The sequence below is a fragment of the Chenopodium quinoa genome, unplaced genomic scaffold, assembly GCF_001683475.1.
Source record: "Chenopodium quinoa cultivar QQ74 unplaced genomic scaffold, ASM168347v1, whole genome shotgun sequence".
NCBI classification, from domain to species: Eukaryota; Viridiplantae; Streptophyta; class Magnoliopsida; order Caryophyllales; family Amaranthaceae; genus Chenopodium; species Chenopodium quinoa.
In genome coordinates this window covers 1-20,598 of record NW_018743631.1, presented here as the reverse complement: position 1 = coordinate 20,598, position 20,598 = coordinate 1, and the positions used below count along the sequence as shown (strand labels likewise).

General features: G+C 34.6%; 1 protein-coding gene and 1 pseudogene across 1 annotated transcript; both read left to right on the top strand.

Moving 5' to 3' along the window:
- Positions 1-280: 280 nt before the first annotated feature.
- LOC110683221 (probable protein phosphatase 2C 2) lies at positions 281-2,236 on the top strand. Its single transcript, XM_021859566.1, has 3 exons — positions 281-755; positions 1,145-1,495; positions 1,665-2,236. The coding sequence occupies exons 1-3, from the start codon at positions 390-392 to the stop codon at positions 2,010-2,012; spliced, it is 1,065 nt and encodes a 354-aa protein (XP_021715258.1). The 5' UTR covers positions 281-389; the 3' UTR covers positions 2,013-2,236.
- A 2,658-nt stretch (positions 2,237-4,894) lies between these two features.
- Positions 4,895-20,595, top strand: LOC110683222 (annotated as a pseudogene).
- Positions 20,596-20,598: the final 3 nt, after the last annotated feature.

The window sequence follows — 20,598 nt, the reverse complement described above, 5'->3', positions numbered from 1 at the left end:
AATTGTTTTTTTGGTTGGTTGAAGCAACCTTTTGACGAACCAATCAAAAGTTCCAGATCGAATCACTATCAGCCGCTAAAATTAAGGACAAAGTCGGAGAAAGTTGGATTAAGAAATAGACCAAGTCTCCTCAACTTATGCACCACACCAAATATAAAGCAATGTTTGACCGTTGAACGGTTGACTCATCATAACCCCTCAATCCCTATTCCCAATAGACTTCTTGATCAAGACATTCAACACTATATATAGAAACTTCGTATGAGCTATTCATAAATCTTAACCCAAAGTTTTTATTCACATAAATAGCTAGACTAGAGCTAATATTAAGGAGATCATTCAGATCAAGATATAAGCAAATTCTATACACAGGATATAATAAAGGAAAAATGAACTGTGCTGTTGTAGTACCAACTGTTACTCATAGTGGTAATACGAGTAATATTTACAACCATCACGCTAACCCCATATCACCTAATTTGATGGTAAGGTTTCAACAGTTGGAAGGGCAAGTAAGAAATCATCATCATCATAATGAATTGCCGTTGATGAAGAGGAAAAGACCGGCGAGGATTAACGTTCCGATTGTTACATTGATGGAAAATAATGTTGTGAGTACACCTAGAGATCGTGTTGAGGAGATTGAAGTTGAAGAGGAGGGGTATGGAGTTTGTAGTAAGAGAGGAAAATCAAGGGCTCATTTGGAGGACCGTTATTCGGCTCGTGTTAATGATGTACATGGTTGCCCTTTACAGGTAATTTTTGCGTTCAAGATGTTATTAGTAACATTGTTGATGGGATGATACACACCAATATACTAGTATTATTCATAGTATATGTTATAATTTAGGAAATGTTATGGTTGTCCTTCATTCTATAAAAAAAATAATTATGGACATGATAGGTCTATAATATTTCAAAAGTTCACCTAATGGTTGATAGTATTAGATAAATAATGCTTGGTTGATAGTGTTAGAATAAATAATGCTTGGTTGCTAAATGTTGCAATATGAAACAATCAAATCTTAGAACTTAGAAGTATACATTTTATATATGGAATTATTATATGTTGTGTAAAATAAATAAAAATTACGGTGGCCAACAAATTCTTTTGCTCATGATCGTTATTTTTGATCAATTGCAGGCATTCTTTGGAGTATTTGATGGACATGGCGGTCCAAAAGCTGCCGAGTTTGCAGCAGCAAGGCTAGGTGACAAAATATTAGACCATGTAGGACGAGTTACTGGAGCCAAATCTAGCAAACTGATTGAAGAGAGTATCAGAGATGGTTATCTAGCTGCTGACCAGGAGTTTCTTAACGAAAAATCAAACGGTGGTGCTTGTTGTGTAACTGCATTGATTCAAGAGGGTAACCTTATGGTCTCTAATGTTGGTGATTGTCGTGCTGTTATTAGCAGGGGTGGCCTTGCGGAGGCACTGACTACTGATCAAAGCCCTTCAAGAGAAGACGAGAAAACTAGGATCGAATCCAAGGTATGACAACCTATATATGATTATACGAAGTACATTTTTGTTAATTATAAAAAAAATGTGACAAGAAATTATTATATGACCATGGCTTACACAATAACACAAAACACGCATTTGTACATGTGTAACTCATATGACACGGACTTATAAGTTGTAATGTTATTTTACACAGGGTGGATACGTTGATTTTTGCAACGGAACATGGAGAATACAAGGTTCTCTTGCAGTGTCAAGAGCAATAGGAGACCAACATCTCAAGCAATGGGTCACAGCCGAACCTGAAACAAAAATCCTAACCATTAAACCCGATTTCGAGTTCCTAATCTTGGCTTCAGACGGCCTATGGAACAAGGTTAGCAATCAGGAAGCGGTAGACGTGGTTCTTCCCTTTTTTACAGCAGGGAGTAATAAGCCAGAGTTAAAGCATGCTTGTAGAAAGCTAGTGGAGTTGTCAACAAGTAGGGGATCTAACGATGATACAACTGTAATGGTGATTCAACTAGACAAATTTGCTCTTTAATCTAGCTGATTATACAGGATTATAACCTTTTTTTGGCTTTAGATGTATATATAAGGTATATAATTTGATTTGTATCAGTTAATTATCACTAAGCTAGCTTAGTGCATAGTGCATAGGCAGGGTCACAGGGGTAGATAGCTAGCCATGAAAATATATAGTAGCAAATTTCCTTCCATTTTGTTTCCTTGTATATTCGAGTTGTTTGTAAGATAGAAATTTAGTTTTAAAACCCTAATTCTATTAATTTAATCATATACTTTTCTATTATACTTCGTATATTATTAGAATGTATCCATGTTAATGCACGGGATATATTTAACTTACAAAGCAAAATAATGATAGTTATTATCATTATTATTTTAAAGAAAGAGGAATGCTACATTATTATGCTAATGAATACTAAGGTAGGGTTTGGGGGTTGTGAATCTTGTGATGAAAAGGATGAAATTTGACATTTCTTGCTCATGAATTTTCAAGCCTTAAGTACTTGCAAAATCCTATAAAATGAGCACTAAAAGTCTGAAACGTCTAGAATATGCACATTGGAGTTCTTCGTTAGATGATGTATCGAGTGAGGGATGCTTTTACTCCGTAGTATATTACATGTTTAACTCCAATTGAGAACTACAAGTAATTACTTCTAAAGCTTATTCCAAATCGTTTGCCGCCCTCTTATTCGTCATAAACTAGCAAATTTAAATCAAAATTAAGTTTCATTATCATTCGAGTGAACCTTATATATATATATACAAATAATTATTTTCAAAATGTAACATAGCTTTGGCAATTAAGTTATGAGCACAAAGTATTGGGGATTGTACATAAATTTCAGTCTCGTAGGAGCCCAATCTAGGCTGCATTGCTATCCTTCAAATGACACACTTGAACAGTTGAGCTACTTGACCTTAAGTCTTAACGTAGGCAGGTAGCCACTTGCTATGAGCTTCACAGGCGTGGTTAGTCTAAGCTACAAATGACTGTTAATAGCATACATAGATTTTATTTAATTTTATAATAAAAACCTATGATTTTTTTTTTGCATAAAAAGATAGAACACCACAAAGACACCACATTGAATAATATTCCATATATGAAATATTACACATCAAGCAAGTGGAAGAATACCCTGCAATATACTACATTCTTGACATTAAATAACTCAACTACTATTCAAAAAAAAAAAAAAAAAAAAAAAAAAAAAAACTCAACTATACATGTTAGCTAGTATGCTACAATCAACATGTCATGCCAATTTTTTTTAAAGGGTTGGCATGGCTGTTAGCTTGTCACACAACAAATAAATCTAATTTGCAATTTGAACCCACAACAAACTATAACTCCACTTGTTTATAAGCGTAACCTCATTTTCTATTTGAGTAATTCATTTTTCCGTTGATTGAGTAACCTTATCCATCTAAGTAACCAATTTGTTCACCGTCTTTACTCCTATTACTCAATTAATTTTCTATCAATGTGAAATGGCCACTTTGGATAAGAGGGAAGGGAAAGGGAGGTGGAGGTCGAGGGAGGGAGAAGGTGAATTATCATTTTGCTTCCAAATCTCTCAAACAACATAAGGATTTTGTTTATTAAAATAGGAAGGAAAATGGATCCTTCCGATCCCCTCCCTATTTCTCCTTGCATTAGATATCTAATCCGTGGTTTATACACACGGGTGTACAGTGCTCATCGTACACCCGGATAAATAAAAAAAAGGCGGAAAGAACATCCTGTGTTTCATAAAGAACATACATGTATTTGACAAAGAACATGTTTGTATTTGACAAAAACATGCATTACCAAAGAACATAAAGATATAATAAAAAGAACGAGATAAAAACTTGATAAAATTTTCTGAAAAATTACACATTATTAACGGGAAAAATTTAGAGGTGATAAAAAATCGAGTAGGGCCGGGCCATATCATAATTTCTTGTGCCCAAACCCGTAGAAAAGTAGCGGGTTTTCGGGCTTTTTTCGAACCCGGTTCGAGTTTTAACTAAAAATGTATTTTTAGGTTTGCCCAAACCCACCCTATTTCGGGCCGGATCGGGTCGGGATGCGAGTCATGCCAATGTTGATCACCTCTTTAAAAATCCTTACCAAAGATATCATTTCCCCAAAAAATAGTTTTCTATCTCTCCAAAAAAAATTCAACTTCCCATAATAATTTAGTTTTTTTTACTCTAACATTATTTTCAATTAAAAATAATTTAAGATTTCAATATCAAATTTCAAAATACGATATGTTAAAAGAACATAATTTATATTGTAAAGTACATATAGTTAATACCTAAATAACACACTAATCAAACTCAAAGAATATACGATAATAAAAGTAATTTAAATATGACATATGATAATAAAAAATAGAATTTGGGAGTCACTATGACCTTAAAGAACATACACGCCAAATTCAAAGAACATACTTTGTATTATTAAACCCAAAAAAAAATATATGTTTATCAACATATGTTAAATAACATAAGTTATAATATAAAGAACATATAATTTTACTCAAAGAACACACTGATCACACTCAAAAAACATATTAAAGGTATGTTCTTTGTCAAACATAGGTATGTTCTTTATCAAACACTATATGTTCTTTCCGCCTTTTTTTGTTTACCCGGGTGCACCATGAGCATGGTGCACCCGGGTGTATTATCTAATTTTCATTAGATATCTAATTAAAAGATGGTGTATCCCTCCGTTTTTGTTTTCTTCCTTTTCTTTTATTTTTCTCTACCAAACATAATATTACTTTTTATTTTGAAAAAAAATGAAAAAAAATATGCAAAAATGGAATTAAGTCTATACATAGGCCCGTTGGGCTATGAGTACCTTCATCTCCAGTGCTTAGATCTCAGCCCAAAAAAGAAAATAAATAATGTAATAAAATAAAAATGAGAAAGCAAAAATATTTTAAATAAAAAAGAAAAAAAAGGAATTTTTTTAACGAAATATAGCGCACTTGCACTAACGAAGCACATTTTAACACGATCTCTCAATTTTTTTTTTTCCATTTCTCCTCTTCACTTCTCTCCCTTCGTAAAACTCTTCAGATTTGCCAAGTCGAATTTGAATCGCCATTGTTGATCTTCGTTAAGCTTTCTCTCTCCTCTTTTTGGCAAGTAAGGCCTGCGATCAACTCTTCTACTTGACTTTCAACGCTTTCTCTCTCTAATTCAATTCAATTTTCCACATTCAAATCAACATTTTTCCTTTTTTTTTTTTTTTTTTTTTTTTGCAGAATCTTTTGAATTTTTTCGACATTTCGATCTCGTAACAATGGCGGCGGCGGCGGCGAATGCGCCGATCGTGATGAAGGAAGTTTTCACGGTTAGTTTTTTCTCAAATTATATTCGGATCCATGCTTTGATTTTGATTTCATGCTGTAATTTTTGGTGATTTGATGATTTTGTGAAGTTTGGATTGAGTAATACTTATACATTTTGAAAAATTAGCTGGATCTGAATTGAATGTTATTTTATGAATGTGTAATTTGACGATTTGATGAAATGCGAGTTTTAGACTGCAAATTATGGATCAGCGAGATTGATTTTGTTGTAATTTGAAATGAGAGGATTGATCGAAGTGGTAATCATGTTGTTTCGTCGATGCAGTTGCCTAGCATTGGAATTAATCAACAATTCATCACATTTAACAATGTGACCATGGAATCAGAGAAGTATATATGTGTGCGGGAAACCTCTCCGCAAAATAGTGTTGTCATTGTTGATATGAGCATGCCGATGCAACCTTTAAGAAGGCCTATCACCGCGGATTCTGCTCTCATGAATCCGAATACTCGAATCCTTGCTTTGAAAGGTAGGGGAGATAGTTAATTATTTATGCAATTTTGCATTATTTATAGCAAGTATATTTGTTTGGTGGTCACCTAGCTATTCTTCATCTATTATTGTTGATTTTTCGTGGGGACTGAAATTTAAAAAGGATAGATCCATGATGATGCTCACTCCTTTAAACTATACATTTTTCCTTTTTCTAATATGGTTTGAAATTTTAGGTCATTGCCCCACTTTCTAAATGTACTAAGTTATACGTTGAACTATCTTATCCTTGATGTTAACCGTAACCAAGAATGACACGTCAAAGAATATAAAATATTATTCCAAGATGCATGTGTATATGTACCTCATAATTTGTATTGATGGTTTTTCTTGTTGCTATGAGGATGATTATCATGAGAGTTTTGATTTGTCATTAAAGTTCATCTATTTTATTGTATTTATATTCTAGAAGAGACCTACTGGCCAACTCATTAGACAGGGGTGGGGCAAAGTACTCCTTGCATTTCATATTGTCCACTTAAGATTTGGCACATGTTTTATGAAATCTAGTCGAGGGTAGGCCATTAGAAACTACTTAGACATGATTGAAAAATGTTGGAATTAGATGGAGAAAGAAATAGTAGTAAGAGATTGTGTAGTAATTCCCGAGAAACGGTTGATCTAATTGAGGGAAAGAAAAGTGAAAGTGGAGCCCAAGTTTACATGTGTTGGGGACTGGGGAGGAGTTTATCCTTCTATTGATATATAATAATAAAATGAGATGAGCCAAAATGGTTGAGTGGAAGATAATTGGAGGGACCAAGGTAGTAGTATAGACATATGGTGCGTGAACTCTAAATGCAAGTTCGTTTAGAGAATTGAGATAGGTGAGACCCTTTAGTGGCTTATTACTTGGCTATTTGATTTTGTGAATTAAACAGTTTCAAACCCATGCTCTATGAGTCTATGATGTTGATACTTCAACTGTGACTAAGTAATATGGTTTTGTTTTTTGTATAATTGGGAAATGTGGTACATGGAGATGTACCTTTGCCAGATACTTCAAGCTTTAAAGTTTTAACCATTCCCTATAGCATAGTTTTTTTTTTTTTTTTTTTTTCATATATATATATATATATATATATATATATTCTAGTCATCCCATATTTGATTTCCAATTTTCTCATTTAGTTATACCAAATGGATTTTTTTAGCCGTCTTGTGATAATAAGACTGCTTCATTATTTTTGGAAGCTTAGGAAGACCAACATCTCATACTGTCATACCTGCAAACTGAAAGACTTTGGCTTAATATGAATTATGAGTGGTGTATATGAAGGATTGGCTATAAATAAGAGATTCTTTATAGTCAGGAACATGTGGCTATGTGCTTTAATGGTCTTATTAACGAAATCTTCAAGTTTATTTTTAGGATTCTTCTTTGATTAAGGTATATTTGAGTGTAAAAACTGAGCTAACTGATGATTCGAAGAGTTGACTCAAGGATATTGATATGTGACATTTCCATATGAGGACTCAATTGTACAGTCAATGCTGAAGTGTATATTTGATCTCAAAAGTGGTTATGTTTTTACCTCCGTGCTTCAATGGTAACCGAAATAAGTTTCTTGGATAGTCTTTGTGAATCTATGAAAAGGAGTTTTTGAGTGCTGGAAATTGCTATTATGAGGTGACTGAGGAAGTAATGAATGAGACGAGGAACAAAGATATGAAGGCATGGGGATTTATGTTCTCCATGAGTATAATGTGGTGCTTTTTGATATTTGAACAAAGATACCTAATGATTTTAGTTTGAGTTATTTTTTTTCAACGAGTCTGTGGCAAGGTTTGGGAACTGTTGCGAAGACTTCAAAGCATGTCCGGGTCTTAATTTGGTCTTATCTGTAATTTACAGAAGCTAATACAACAATTAGCTCATGATTTTGGTCTTAATATGGCAATTATAGTTGACTAATATTGAGAAACAAGAAGTTTAAAATGCCTTACTTCAAAAATTTTATGTAGCCAAATGAGCTGGGCTAATAGCTGTTTGATCACCTTTGATGGATGATGAAATATCTCATCAACTGTTCTGCAATGGAAATAATGCCTCTTATGATTTTTTATGGCTTTTTGTGTAGCTCTACTTCCTGGTACCACTCAAGACCACTTGCAGATATTTAATATTGAAACAAAAACGAAGGTGAAATCACACCAAATGCCTGAGCAGGTAAATTTCTAAAACCATATTTAAGGAGTAATGCTTGGTTATATCGGGCTATACTGCATTTCCCTTTTAATTCTATCCATTGCTTCATTGGATCCATAATCTTTGCTTTTGTGTAGGTTGTCTTTTGGAAGTGGATTTCTGCAAAAATGCTTGGACTCGTGACACAGACGTCTGTTTATCATTGGTCAATTGAAGGTGGGCTGTAGTTTGCTTGTTGGATCTCCTTACCCTTGCTTTCCTAGCAAACATGTGCACTGCTGTTGTGGTTTATCTTGTCCTTTTAACAACCTTATTGTGACTTTTGAAATGCAGGGGATTCTCAACCTGTAAAAATGTTTGAAAGGACTGCTAACTTAGCAAACAATCAAATAATCAACTATAAATGTGACCCATCTGAAAAGTGGTTGGTCTTGATTGGTATTGCACCTGGTTCCCCTGAGGTAAGAAACTCATCTGGTCATTTCTGATGCACAAATATTGCATTTCTGCTGATTGCTGATTTTTGAATGCTTGTGAGTATCAACCAAAGCTGGTATTGGGCAGTGCCAGAAGGATGGCCCAGCTCTGGCACGGTGAGGGCACTGCCTTGCTGATGCAATCTTGTTTTGTGCTGTGTCTTGGCCGTGTTTAAAGAGATTACATGATTCTGGATTTTCTAGGTGGATTGGCAGTCGGCCCATATATCTTAGGCCCTATTCACTTCACTTTTAAAAAATAATATTCAGTTAAATAATTTCATATTAGTAAAAATAATTTCACTCCAGCAAAAATAATTTCAGTTGAGTAAAAATAAGTTCAGTTCAGTAAAAATAATTTCAGTTCAGTAAAAATCAGTAACTTTAAAGAAGAAATATAACAAAAAATCAGGAAAAATAATTCCAGTTCAGTAAAATTAATTTCAGTTTAGTAAAAATAATTTAAGTTCAGCAAAAATAATTTCAGTTCAGTAAAAATAATTTAAGCTCAGCAAAAATAAGGTGAAGTGAGCAGGGCCTTAGTAGTATGTAGCATACGATTTCTGAAAATCCCCAATCTAATAGATGGTTTGATTCAGATCCTTTCAGTCATGGTCCACATGCTGTGCCAAATATGGTCTGACAAAATGGCCTTTCTGTGCTGTGCCTTTTGTTGGGCCGTTGGCGTATCAAGTGGCCTCACCCAACATGATTTGGTTCCAGCCTTATACTCATCCTCTCTCTTAAAATTGCAATAGGTTAATATTATCCTAAAACCCCACATCATCATCCCTTGTTCTTAGTTTGTAATCTGAAACTTCAATATCATGTATTGTAAATGCGCTTGTAATAGTGTAATTACTAAATTGTTGTACCCTGTGAGGATAAGCTGTTTTAAGTGTTGAAATCCATTTTGAAATGAATAGCAGACTCTTGTATCTTAGGGATCAGATTCTACTTTTTCCGTACTTGTAAATCATTGAGAGAAAACATGAAGCTCTGTTTAGCTTATAGATAAGTATTTCCGTCATCTTTCTATGTGTTGGATGATTTAATGTACACTAAAATTTTGTGTTTATCAACTTAAAACTATGTTAAATACTTGATTTGGACTGAGCGTCTGGTAGTCGGTTTTTCAGGTCATGGATTTACACAGTCTACTGTTCTTTCCTATGTTTTGAGTTCTGTACAAACTAAATTGAATTTGCTAATCTGTCTCAATGGGTTTTCATGTCAACTGTCAAGTAGCTGTTGTGCACTGGTTTTGTTTGTTCTCTTCTTTTGGTATAGTTATGTTGAGTTAAGGATTGGCAATGGTGTGTTTGAATTTCTTGTCTGCATTAATTTATCAAATTATGGAGAGCTTTATCTCTGTCATCATAGTTTTCTGATAAAATCTATTCCTGAATTATAGAGACCTCAACTTGTGAAAGGAAGTATGCAGCTCTATTCTCTGGATCAGCAGCGCAGTCAAGCTCTTGAAGCTCATGCTGCATCATTTGCCTCATATAAAGTGTGATATTTCCCCTTTTTGACTTTCTTGGATATCTATTTTGCATTCAAAATTCTCTAAGACTCCCATATTGTTCATAGGTCCCTGGCAATGAGAACCCTTCTACTCTTATTGTGTTTGCTACGAAGTCCATGAATGCTGGCCAGGTTACTTCAAAGTTGCATATCATAGAACTTGGTGCCCAGCCAGGTTTGTACTTTTTTTTTTTGGGTTCTTATCCCCCAATTCCTTTCTTTGTGAGCTTGTTTGTGTTGTGATATGGATTTTTTTCTTGCTAGTATCTTTATGCCAAATCCAGTTCATTACTATTACATTTCATTTAATATATTACTGCTTACCAGAAATCTATTAACTATTACTAAAACAAAACGTTGCTGACGTCATTACTGTCCACATGTCACTCAAATAATAATTTTTTTCCAGCCTAAATGCAAGGATGATGTCATCTTTTTTTTTTTTTTTTTTTTTTTTTTTGGGAGCTACCATATTTAACAATTTTGAAATTTGAATATTAGAAGCTTCTACATTACAACTACAACCTATCAATTTATCTTTAAAAAATAAAACAATTGTAAATAGCACACTAATAAATGGACTCCTACGATGAAATATGTATTAGGCGACGTTCAATAGGTATTGTATCATAATTTTGTTGAAAATCTAAAACTATATAATTACAAATATTTTTTGTACAAGGTGCATAATTCTTATTTTTATTTATCCATTTTTTTTAAAGTTACAAATTATAAAAATAATTTTATACAAAACGTGCATCGCACGGGTTCTAACCTAGTAAAATCTTATATAGTTGTTCTCTGTTAATGTCATCATTATTTCCTGAAATAATTTGGACGCAAGTCATTAGTGCATCTGTGCATCAGTGCATGTAATCAGTTGTATTTCCCATGCCTTTGGTATGAGTACGGTGTGTAGTGTGTTTCATCTGTTTTGACATAGTGTTACATTGACAGGAAAGCCAGGCTTTACAAAGAAACAAGCTGATCTATTCTTCCCTCCTGATTTTGCTGATGATTTTCCAGTTGCTATGCAGGTAGTTCCTAGATTATATTCTCATTTTGTGCAGGCACATTAAAGTACATGCTGCGTCTTTAGTTACTATTTCCCACCACTCTTTGTTGGTTAAATTACTTTATTGTTTGTGCAGATGTCCCAAAAGTATGGTTTAATTTATGTTGTTACCAAACTTGGGCTGCTATTTGTGTATGACCTTGAGACTGCTAGTGCTGTTTACCGGAATCGAATCAGTCCAGATCCAATTTTTTTGACATCAGAAGCTGCATCAGCTGGAGGTTTCTATGCCATCAATCGAAGGGGCCAGGTTCTTCTTGCCACTGTCAACGAGGCTACTATTGTTCCTTTTGTCAGCGGGCAGGTGTGTTTATAAAAAAATTCTTTTCTAGATTTGGAAAAAATTACTGAGCTGCTATGGAGTAATATAACCTTTATGTATCTGGTTGTTGCAGTTGAACAATTTGGAGCTTGCTGTTAATCTTGCCAAAAGGGGTAATCTCCCTGGTGCAGAAAATCTGGTATGTTGAATTTTATTTTCCCAGTGGTTTCTTTGATGTGAGGTCATGCTTTATTATAGTTATGAATCTGGTGTTGGCTGACTTGGATTAACTGATAAATAATCTGCCTAAAGGATAAAAAAAAAAAAAAAATCATATTTATATTACGCACTTTTCCTGTTGCTATTTGGATGATTGTTAATTTGCTAAACTGCCATCTTGTACTTATTTCAGGTTGTCCAGCGTTTCCAAGAGTTGTTCTCCCAAACTAAGTATAAGGAAGCTGCAGAGCTTGCTGCTGAATCCCCGCAAGGGATCCTGCGTACTCCTGACACTGTTGCAAAATTTCAGGTTTCCCCCATGTGCATATTTTTCATGTCATCTTGATGCTTTTTATCATATGTGCTGTTTGGCTTCATCTGGTGGTGAGTTGTGCCTTTTAGCATTGGTTGTTGTTTATTAGCATATGAATGGACAATTGCAGTTCTTATTTAGTTGGTATTGCTTCAGATTCCACCTTTCGTCTCTCCTCCTCTTTCATTTGTTTTGGTCCAGTTATTATTTATATTCATACACTTTTATGGGACACATCAGTTATAATGAGCTTAGAGTTAAACACAAGTAGCCACCGTCGCATATAATTTAGTTATGAGTTCTCTTACTCCTTGAAAATCATGTCAATTATATCTTAATGTTATCGTGGAAGATTTTATCTTTCATGCTTCATAATAGTAGAAATCAGAAACCTATGGATCTAGGGGGCAAGTTTTAGATGCATTGGATCTCTGGACACTGCTACATCTCATATTGTCTAAAACAGAGGGCTTCATTATGCTCAATTTCTTTTCAAATGAGCTGTACTCCACAAAATGTGAAAAACTATATAAATGATTGTTATGGATGAAGGCCATGAAGGCATGAAGCCATTTTGTGTATTGGTTTGCTGTAAAGCAGAATTTCATTTTCTGGTGGTTTGTTATTGCAGAGTGTTCCTGTTCAATCAGGGCTGACACCGCCTCTGTTGCAATACTTTGGGACACTTTTAACTAGAGGAAAGCTCAATGCATTTGAATCTTTGGAACTATCCCGCCTTGTTGTGAATCAGAACAAGAAAAATCTGTTGGAGAATTGGCTAGCAGAGGACAAATTGGAGTGTACTGAGGAACTTGGAGATCTAGTGAAGGTATATAGACTGTTATTTTATGGCTATCTTTTTAATTCATTTGCTTGTGACTGTTGACTGTTATTTGATGTTCCGTACACCTTTTGATTTTGCAGACTGTTGACACAGACCTTGCCTTGAAAATATATATTAAAGCTAGAGCAACTCCGAAGGTTGTTGCTGCCTTTGCTGAGCGTAGGGAGTTTGATAAAATTCTGATTTATTCTAAGCAGGTAAAGATAGATCTTCATTTTACTATATTCTATTTCTGTATGTTGTTATGCTATAAGTTAGCTCTATTAGCTTTTGTTTCTGTACTCTCACTATTATATGTGCTGTAGTAGTTTTACATTTTTCTGTTAATGTAGGTCGGTTACACACCAGATTACTTGTTCCTCCTTCAAACCATTCTTCGAACAGATCCTCAGGTATGTTTTCTGACTTCTTGCTTTTTTTTTTTTTTTCCATTTAAAAAGAGAGAAAAAAAAGAAGCTGTGATATACTTTATTTCCATTAACTGTGTAATAGGTCTATAGAAGAATATGTTGTAATCTGTGCTTATTTGTCTAATGCTCATTACAGGGTGCTGTCAATTTTGCGTTGATGATGTCCCAAATGGAGGGAGGGTGTCCTGTTGATTATAACACAGTAACTGATCTTTTTCTTCAGGTGTGGATGTTTTCCTTCTTTACACTGTTGCTAGTTTTTGTTATATCTTCGCGTGGAACCTGTTAAAAGTTTGAGCTGAGAATTGTATACCTATTACCATCTCACTATTTCATTTAAAGAAAGTGATATTCTGTGACTGTTGTGTTTGTTTGTCAAAGATCAATGTGTGAATCTATTTTCTCTCTCTTTGTGTATCTCAGAGGAACTTGATACGGGAAGCAACCGCATTTCTGCTAGATGTTTTAAAGCCAAATTTGCCTGAACATGGTTTTTTGCAAACTAAGGTGTGACATCAACTGATTTTATGTATGGTAGAGGTATCTTTATATTCATCAGCAATACTTGAGCATTTTTTCTTGTGGATGTATGCAGGTTTTGGAAATCAATCTTGTTACCTTCCCTAATGTGGCTGATGCCATTTTGGCTAATGGAATGTTTAGTCATTATGATCGTTCTAGAGTTGCTCAGCTTTGTGAGAAAGCTGGTTTGTACATCCAAGCTCTAAGGGTAATTGGTCTTCAAATTCTTTTCTTGTTGATCCTTTTCATCGCTTTGAACTGAGGTCCCTTACTGACATATATATTTCAATAATTTTTGCAGCATTATACTGATTTACCAGACATAAAACGTGTTATCGTGAACACTCATGCAATAGAACCACAGGTTTAATTTTATCCAGTTGTTTTTTTTTTTTTTTTTTTTTTTTTTTTTTTTTTTTTTTTAAATTTTTTTTTATTTGATTTGATTGGCATGTTGTTAATGATTTGGACATGTGCAGGCACTTGTTGAGTTCTTTGGGACTCTTTCACGTGAGTGGGCATTGGAGTGCATGAAGGACCTTTTACTTGTTAATCTCAGGGGCAACCTTCAGATTATTGTTCAGGTATTCTCACAATTGCTCTCTATTGACTTCTAAGCAAATATGAAGTATTTTTTATTTATACAAATGCAGATGTTATGCCTCTTGACTTGAGTCCATAATCCAAATATAGGATCATGTCCTTGTGTCTTAAATTTTTGTACGTGTTCAATATTCGAGCTCATATCATGGATATAGGCAATGACTAAAGGCTAATGAGATTGGACCACAGAAGTCAAAAGTGGTCTATTATTTTAGGGCGGTTTGATTACTGCTGTTGCTTTAATAAACTAGTATATTTTGTAGAATTATGGAAATTGAATTAGATATAATTGCTCCTTCCTAATTCATCATCACTCTTGGCACAATATTTAAGAATAGTTAGTGTGGAATACAACATTGAAAGTGGTTAGATAGAGATAAAACTGTATTGTAAAAGAGAGGTTGAAAGTTTGATAGGATGGAGAGAGAAATAGGAAAAGAAAGTATGATGAAGATTTTAGGATACCACAAAATGGAAAGTGTTGAGATGGATATGGATGCAGCCATGCAGGGGGTATGATTTATGAATGTAACTTACTATGAGAAAATTTTGAATGTTACACTAGATAATTATTATTGTTATGTATCCAAATGATATTAGAAATTAAATTGAAGGTAACTAATACCTTGATTCATGAATATAACTTAGGACACCACACAATGGAAAGTGTTGAGATGGATTTGTATGGAGGGGGTATGATTTATGTATATAACTTACTATTAGAAAATTATGGATGTTACATTGGATAATTATTCTTACCATGTGTCCAACTTATATTAAAATAAAGGAATTTAAAAAAAAAAATTAAAACTTTTTTTTTTCGATTTTTTGAGGTTGATCTTTGACAAAAAAAATTACCTTCATTCATAATAATTGCTAAAATTTCAGAAGAATATAATGGTAGTATTTTTGTAAATTTTCTTTTAAAATAATATGTAATAATATCAATTTCATATGATGAATTAAGGTACATTTTTACATAATCAATGTTCATAATCTATCAATATCAATTTCATATGATGAATTAAGGTAATTAAGCTCCAGATATGTTTTGTATTATGTTATTTGATCTTAAGTACTAATTTAATTTATCTGTATACATTTATAGAGATAACAGACTGTCATTGAACGTATCATTTTTCCTTTAACTTGTGCATGTCATGTCAAAATCTAGTTATTGCTTTCACCAGTATTATTAGTAAGCTAACAATTAGGTATACTGCCACTTAATTGGATGTTTATGTTGTTTGATATTTGCAGGCTGCTAAGGAGTATAGTGAGCAGTTAGGAGTAGATTCATGCATTAAGCTGTTTGAGCAATTCAAGTCATATGAAGGGCTATACTTTTTCCTTGGATCATATCTGAGCTCCAGGTAATATTCAACAAGATGAAGGCCTGTTTTGACTCTGTTTATAAAATTTTCATTGTTATTATCTTATTCCAATTGTCTTCTCTGTTTATTTTTCTGTGCAGTGAGGATTCTGAAATTCACTTTAAATATATCGAATCAGCTGCCAAAACCGGACAGTTGAAAGAAGTAGAAAGAGTGACTAGAGAATCCAACTTTTATGATGCTGAGAAGACGAAAAATTTCTTGATGGAAGCTAAACTTCCTGATGCACGTCCTCTGATTAATGTCTGTGATCGTTTTGGCTATGTTCCAGATCTCACACACTACCTATATGTAAACAACATGCTTCGTTATATAGAAGGCTATGTTCAGAAGGTATGGACTCCATATAGATCTGTTGCTTTCTGTTGGAGCATGTATAGTTTAGATCCTTGAATGTTGATTCTGTATTATAATATTGCTGACAAGGACTCATCTGGATGTGTTAGGTTAATCCGGGAAATGCTCCACTAGTTGTTGGGCAGCTTCTTGATGATGAATGCCCTGAAGATTTTATCAAGGGTCTGATACTCTCTGTTCGCTCTCTTCTTCCAGTTGAGCCACTAGTGGAGGAATGTGAGAAGAGGTGCTGACAATGTGATGCATGATCTTACTTCTTGTTCTCTTTTTTCTTGATCTGCTTTGTCAATTTTTTTCTTTTTATATTTCAGGAATCGACTTCGCTTGCTCACTCAATTTCTTGAGCATCTTGTTAGTGAAGGAAGCCAAGATGTGCATGTGCACAATGCTCTGGGAAAAATTATCATTGAGAGTAACAATAACCCAGAGCACTTTCTCACAACTAACCCATACTATGATTCACGTGTTGTGGGTAAATATTGTGAGAAGCGTGACCCACCCTTGCAGTAGTTGCTTATAGGAGAGGACAATGTGACGATGAGCTTATCAATGTCACAAATAAGAATTCTTTGTTCAAGCTACAAGCAAGGTTGGTTAATACCTAAGCATTTTTTATAATTGTGATGTAATTATTGAAAGGTGCTTATTGATTTATCCTTCTATTCCAGATATGTTGTTGAAAGAATGGATGGTGATCTTTGGGAGAAAGTCCTTAATCCTGAGAACGAGTATAGGAGGCAGATCATTGATCAAGTTGTGTCCACTGCTTTGCCTGAAAGCAAGAGTCCAGAACAAGTTTCTGCTGCAGTCAAAGCTTTTATGACAGCTGATCTTCCTCATGAATTAATTGAACTTCTTGAAAAGATTGTTCTACAGAACTCTGCTTTCAGTGGGAATTCAAATCTGCAAAATCTCCTCATTTTGACAGCCATTAAAGCAGATTCATCTAGAGTCATGGATTATGTCAACAGGCTGGATAATTTTGATGGACCTGCAGTTGGAGAAGTGGCTGTTGAGGCCCAACTTTATGAAGAAGCATTTGCAATTTTCAAAGAAATTTAATCTGAATGTGCAGGCGGTTAATGTACTGTTGGATAATATTGAAAGCATTGACCGGGCTGTGGAGTTTGCATTCCGGGTTGAAGAAGATGCTGTTTGGAGCCAAGTTGCAAAGGCTCAGTTAAGAGCAGGATTGGTCAGTGATGCAATAGAGTCATTTATACGTGCAGAGGATTCCACTCAATTTTTGGATGTGATCCGTGCTTCTGAAGATGCAGATGTCTACCATGATCTGGTGAAGTATCTTCTTATGGTTAGGCAGCAAACAAAGGAGCCTAGGGTGGATAGTGAACTCATATATGCTTATGCCAAGATCGATAGGTTTGAGTGACATTGAGGAATTCATTCTCATGCCAAATGTTGCCAACCTCCAAAATGTTGGTGATCGCTTATTTGATGAAGCTTTATATGAAGCTGCAAAGATAATATATGCTTTTATCTCTAACTGGGCGAAGCTAGCTGTTACCCTAGTGAGGCTTAAGCAATTCCAAAGTGCTGTTGATGCAGCACGGAAAGCTAATAGCGCAAAGACTTGGAAGGAAGTTTGTTTTTGCTTGTGTTGATGCTGAAGAGTTCAGATTAGCTCAGATTTGTGGTCTCAACATCATTATACAGGTACTTGGAAATAAATAATTATGGAAGTATGATTTATCTATTTGTTTTATATTTTTGTGCGGGGGTGAGGGCTGTTTTTGTTAAATTGTACATTAATTTACCTGCTTGATAATGGCTGTCTACATGCCTGAAATATGTCTGATATGCCGAGAAGGGTTATATTCTTTTTTTTTTTTTTTTTTTTTTTCGTTTAAGCATGTCACTAGTTTATATAAGCTACTTCCTTATGCTTTAACCTTCATATGCTGTTGTTTAGGCTAACGATATATATATTATCTGTTTGTGGAAGACTGATACTTTGATATTGTCTTATGCGTGTGTCAAAATTTTAGGTGGATGACATGGAAGAGGTCAGTCAGTATTATCAGAACAGGGGTTGTTTCAACGAGATGATTCTCCTTGATGGAAAGTGGTCTGGGATTGGAACGTGCACATATGGGCATCTTCACTGAATTGGGAATACTTTATGCTAGATATCGCTCTGAGAAGCTTATGGAGCACATTAAGTTGTTCGCTACTCGTCTAAACATTCCTAAGGTTATCAGAGCATGCGATGAACAGCAGCACTGGAAAGAACTCACATATTTTGTACATCCAATATGATGAATTTGATAATGCTGCTGTGACTGTAATGAATCATTCTCCCGAGGCCTGGGATCACATGCAGTTCAAAGATGTCGTGGCTAAAGTTGCCAGTGTAGAGCTGTACTACAAAGCTGTGCACTTTTACCTACAGGAGCATCCTGATCTAATAAATGATATGCTTAATGTGTTGGCACTTCGTTTGGACCATACACGTGTGGTTGATATAATGAGAAAGGTGGTTATTTCTCCTTTTCTTATAAATAAATTGCCCTCAATGCCTCAAAATGATTGCTATCTGAATTAGTAGGGCGATCTATTTTTTGCAATCTTTTCACTTAAAATCTCTTGTTTTGCAGGCGGGTAACCTGTATCTCGTGAAGCCATACATGATTGCTGTCCAGAGCAATAATGTCTCCGCTGTAAATGAGGCCCTGAATGAAATATATGTTGAGGAGGAAGACTATGATAGATTGCGAGAGTCAATTGATTTACATGATAACTTTGATCAGATAGGACTTGCACAAAAGGTGACTGCATCTAACTCCTTTTTTTTTTTGCTTTTATTTGGTGGCAGCTTTGATGTTTTCTTCATTGACATACGTTGATAAAGAGGGGCATACGATTTCTCTCATACTTACATAGTAATGTTGATGACAGATTGAGAAACATGAGCTTCTTGAGATGAGACGTGTTGCTGCTTATATCTATAAGAAGGCAGGTCGATGGAAGCAATCTATTGCACTGTCTAAGAAAGATAAACATTATAGAGATGCGATGGAAACATGTTCACAATCGGGTGACCGCGAACTGGCAGAGGAGTTGCTGGTTTATTTCATACAGGAGGTACATCTTTTTTCCTTGTCTTTCAATAAAGGCCTGCGTTTTGGCATGGGTTAGTTAGAAAGATTCTCCACATGGCTCCAATTTGGCATTATAGGCCTTGTTCTCATCATTTAGTACATACAAATTTAAATTATTTTCAATCAATCAATCAAAGCCTTAAATTATTTTTGCTGAATTTAAATTGTTTTACTGAAATTAAATAATTTTGTTGGACTTATATTAATTTTGCCGATTAAGATTTATTTTACCAATCGTTATTTTGTTCTTTGAAGTAATTGATTTTCATAGATTTAAAACTTATTTTTACTGAACAGAATTTTTTTTCTTTTTGCTCAACTTAAATTATTTTTTTTATTATTCTTTAAGGTTTGTAATGCTAACGTTTTTATTTTTTTTTTTTTGTTGGGGGGGGGGGGTACATAATGGAACACAGAATACGTTGAAAAAGCTGTAAATATGATGTTTATTATTTTGTAACAATTCTTCAGTTTTTCAAGATACTTATGAAATACCCTGGTTTCTCTTGGAGTAATTGATGTTTTAAAAATCCATGCTCATGACTACCTGATAGGCTGATATTAGTCTCAACTGGTTAGACGTAATGCTATGTACATATCTGAACCTATTTGGAGTTTGCTAACTGTAAAAACCTAGCTGTTGTGTCAGATGAGGCTATTTAATCTATAATATGGGGATTGTCATCTTTTGTAAACTGGCAAGTACCATCTTTTTTGGGGCTAACTTTCATTGAATTTACTTTTGCAGGGGAAGAACGAGTGCTTTGCTGCATGCCTCTTTGTTTGTTATGATGTGATACGGCCAGATGTTGCCCTTGAGCTTGCCTGGATGAACAATATGATCGATTTTGCATTCCCATACTTATTGCAGGTAACAAAATGTGGTTCTCATTGTAGGAAAGGATTGGAAGTGGGTTTTTTTTTAGTACAAGTTTTCCAGTTCCTACTTCCTGTTATACTGGATACTTGGTTGCTGGGATTGTGAGACTGATTATTGGTCATTGAATACACAAATTATAACGAGTTCAGAACATTTTAGAGCACAGTTTTGTACTGCCGCATTTTGCATTAGAAGTAAAATTTTCATATCTGGTCTCTCTTGCAGTTTATCCGTGAGTACACAGGCAAGGTTGATGAACTTATCAAGGACAAAATTGAAGCCCAGAAGGAAGTAAAGGCTAAAGAGCAGGACGAGAAGGACGTAATTGCTCAACAGGTAGCTACCTATGGTCTTTATGTTTCTATCATATTTTCAACTTTCGCGTTTCTTATTTCCTAATGTCCACATATAATTGGCTGCTGAACTCCCTTTTCACACGTCCTAAACTAGTCTTTAAAGAATTGCTTGATATCATCATCTTTGCATCTCTCTGTCTTGTGCACACACTATCCTTTTACACTTTTTCCATTTCGGCATAGAAACTAATCAATACCTTTGATGCAGAATATGTATGCTCAGTTG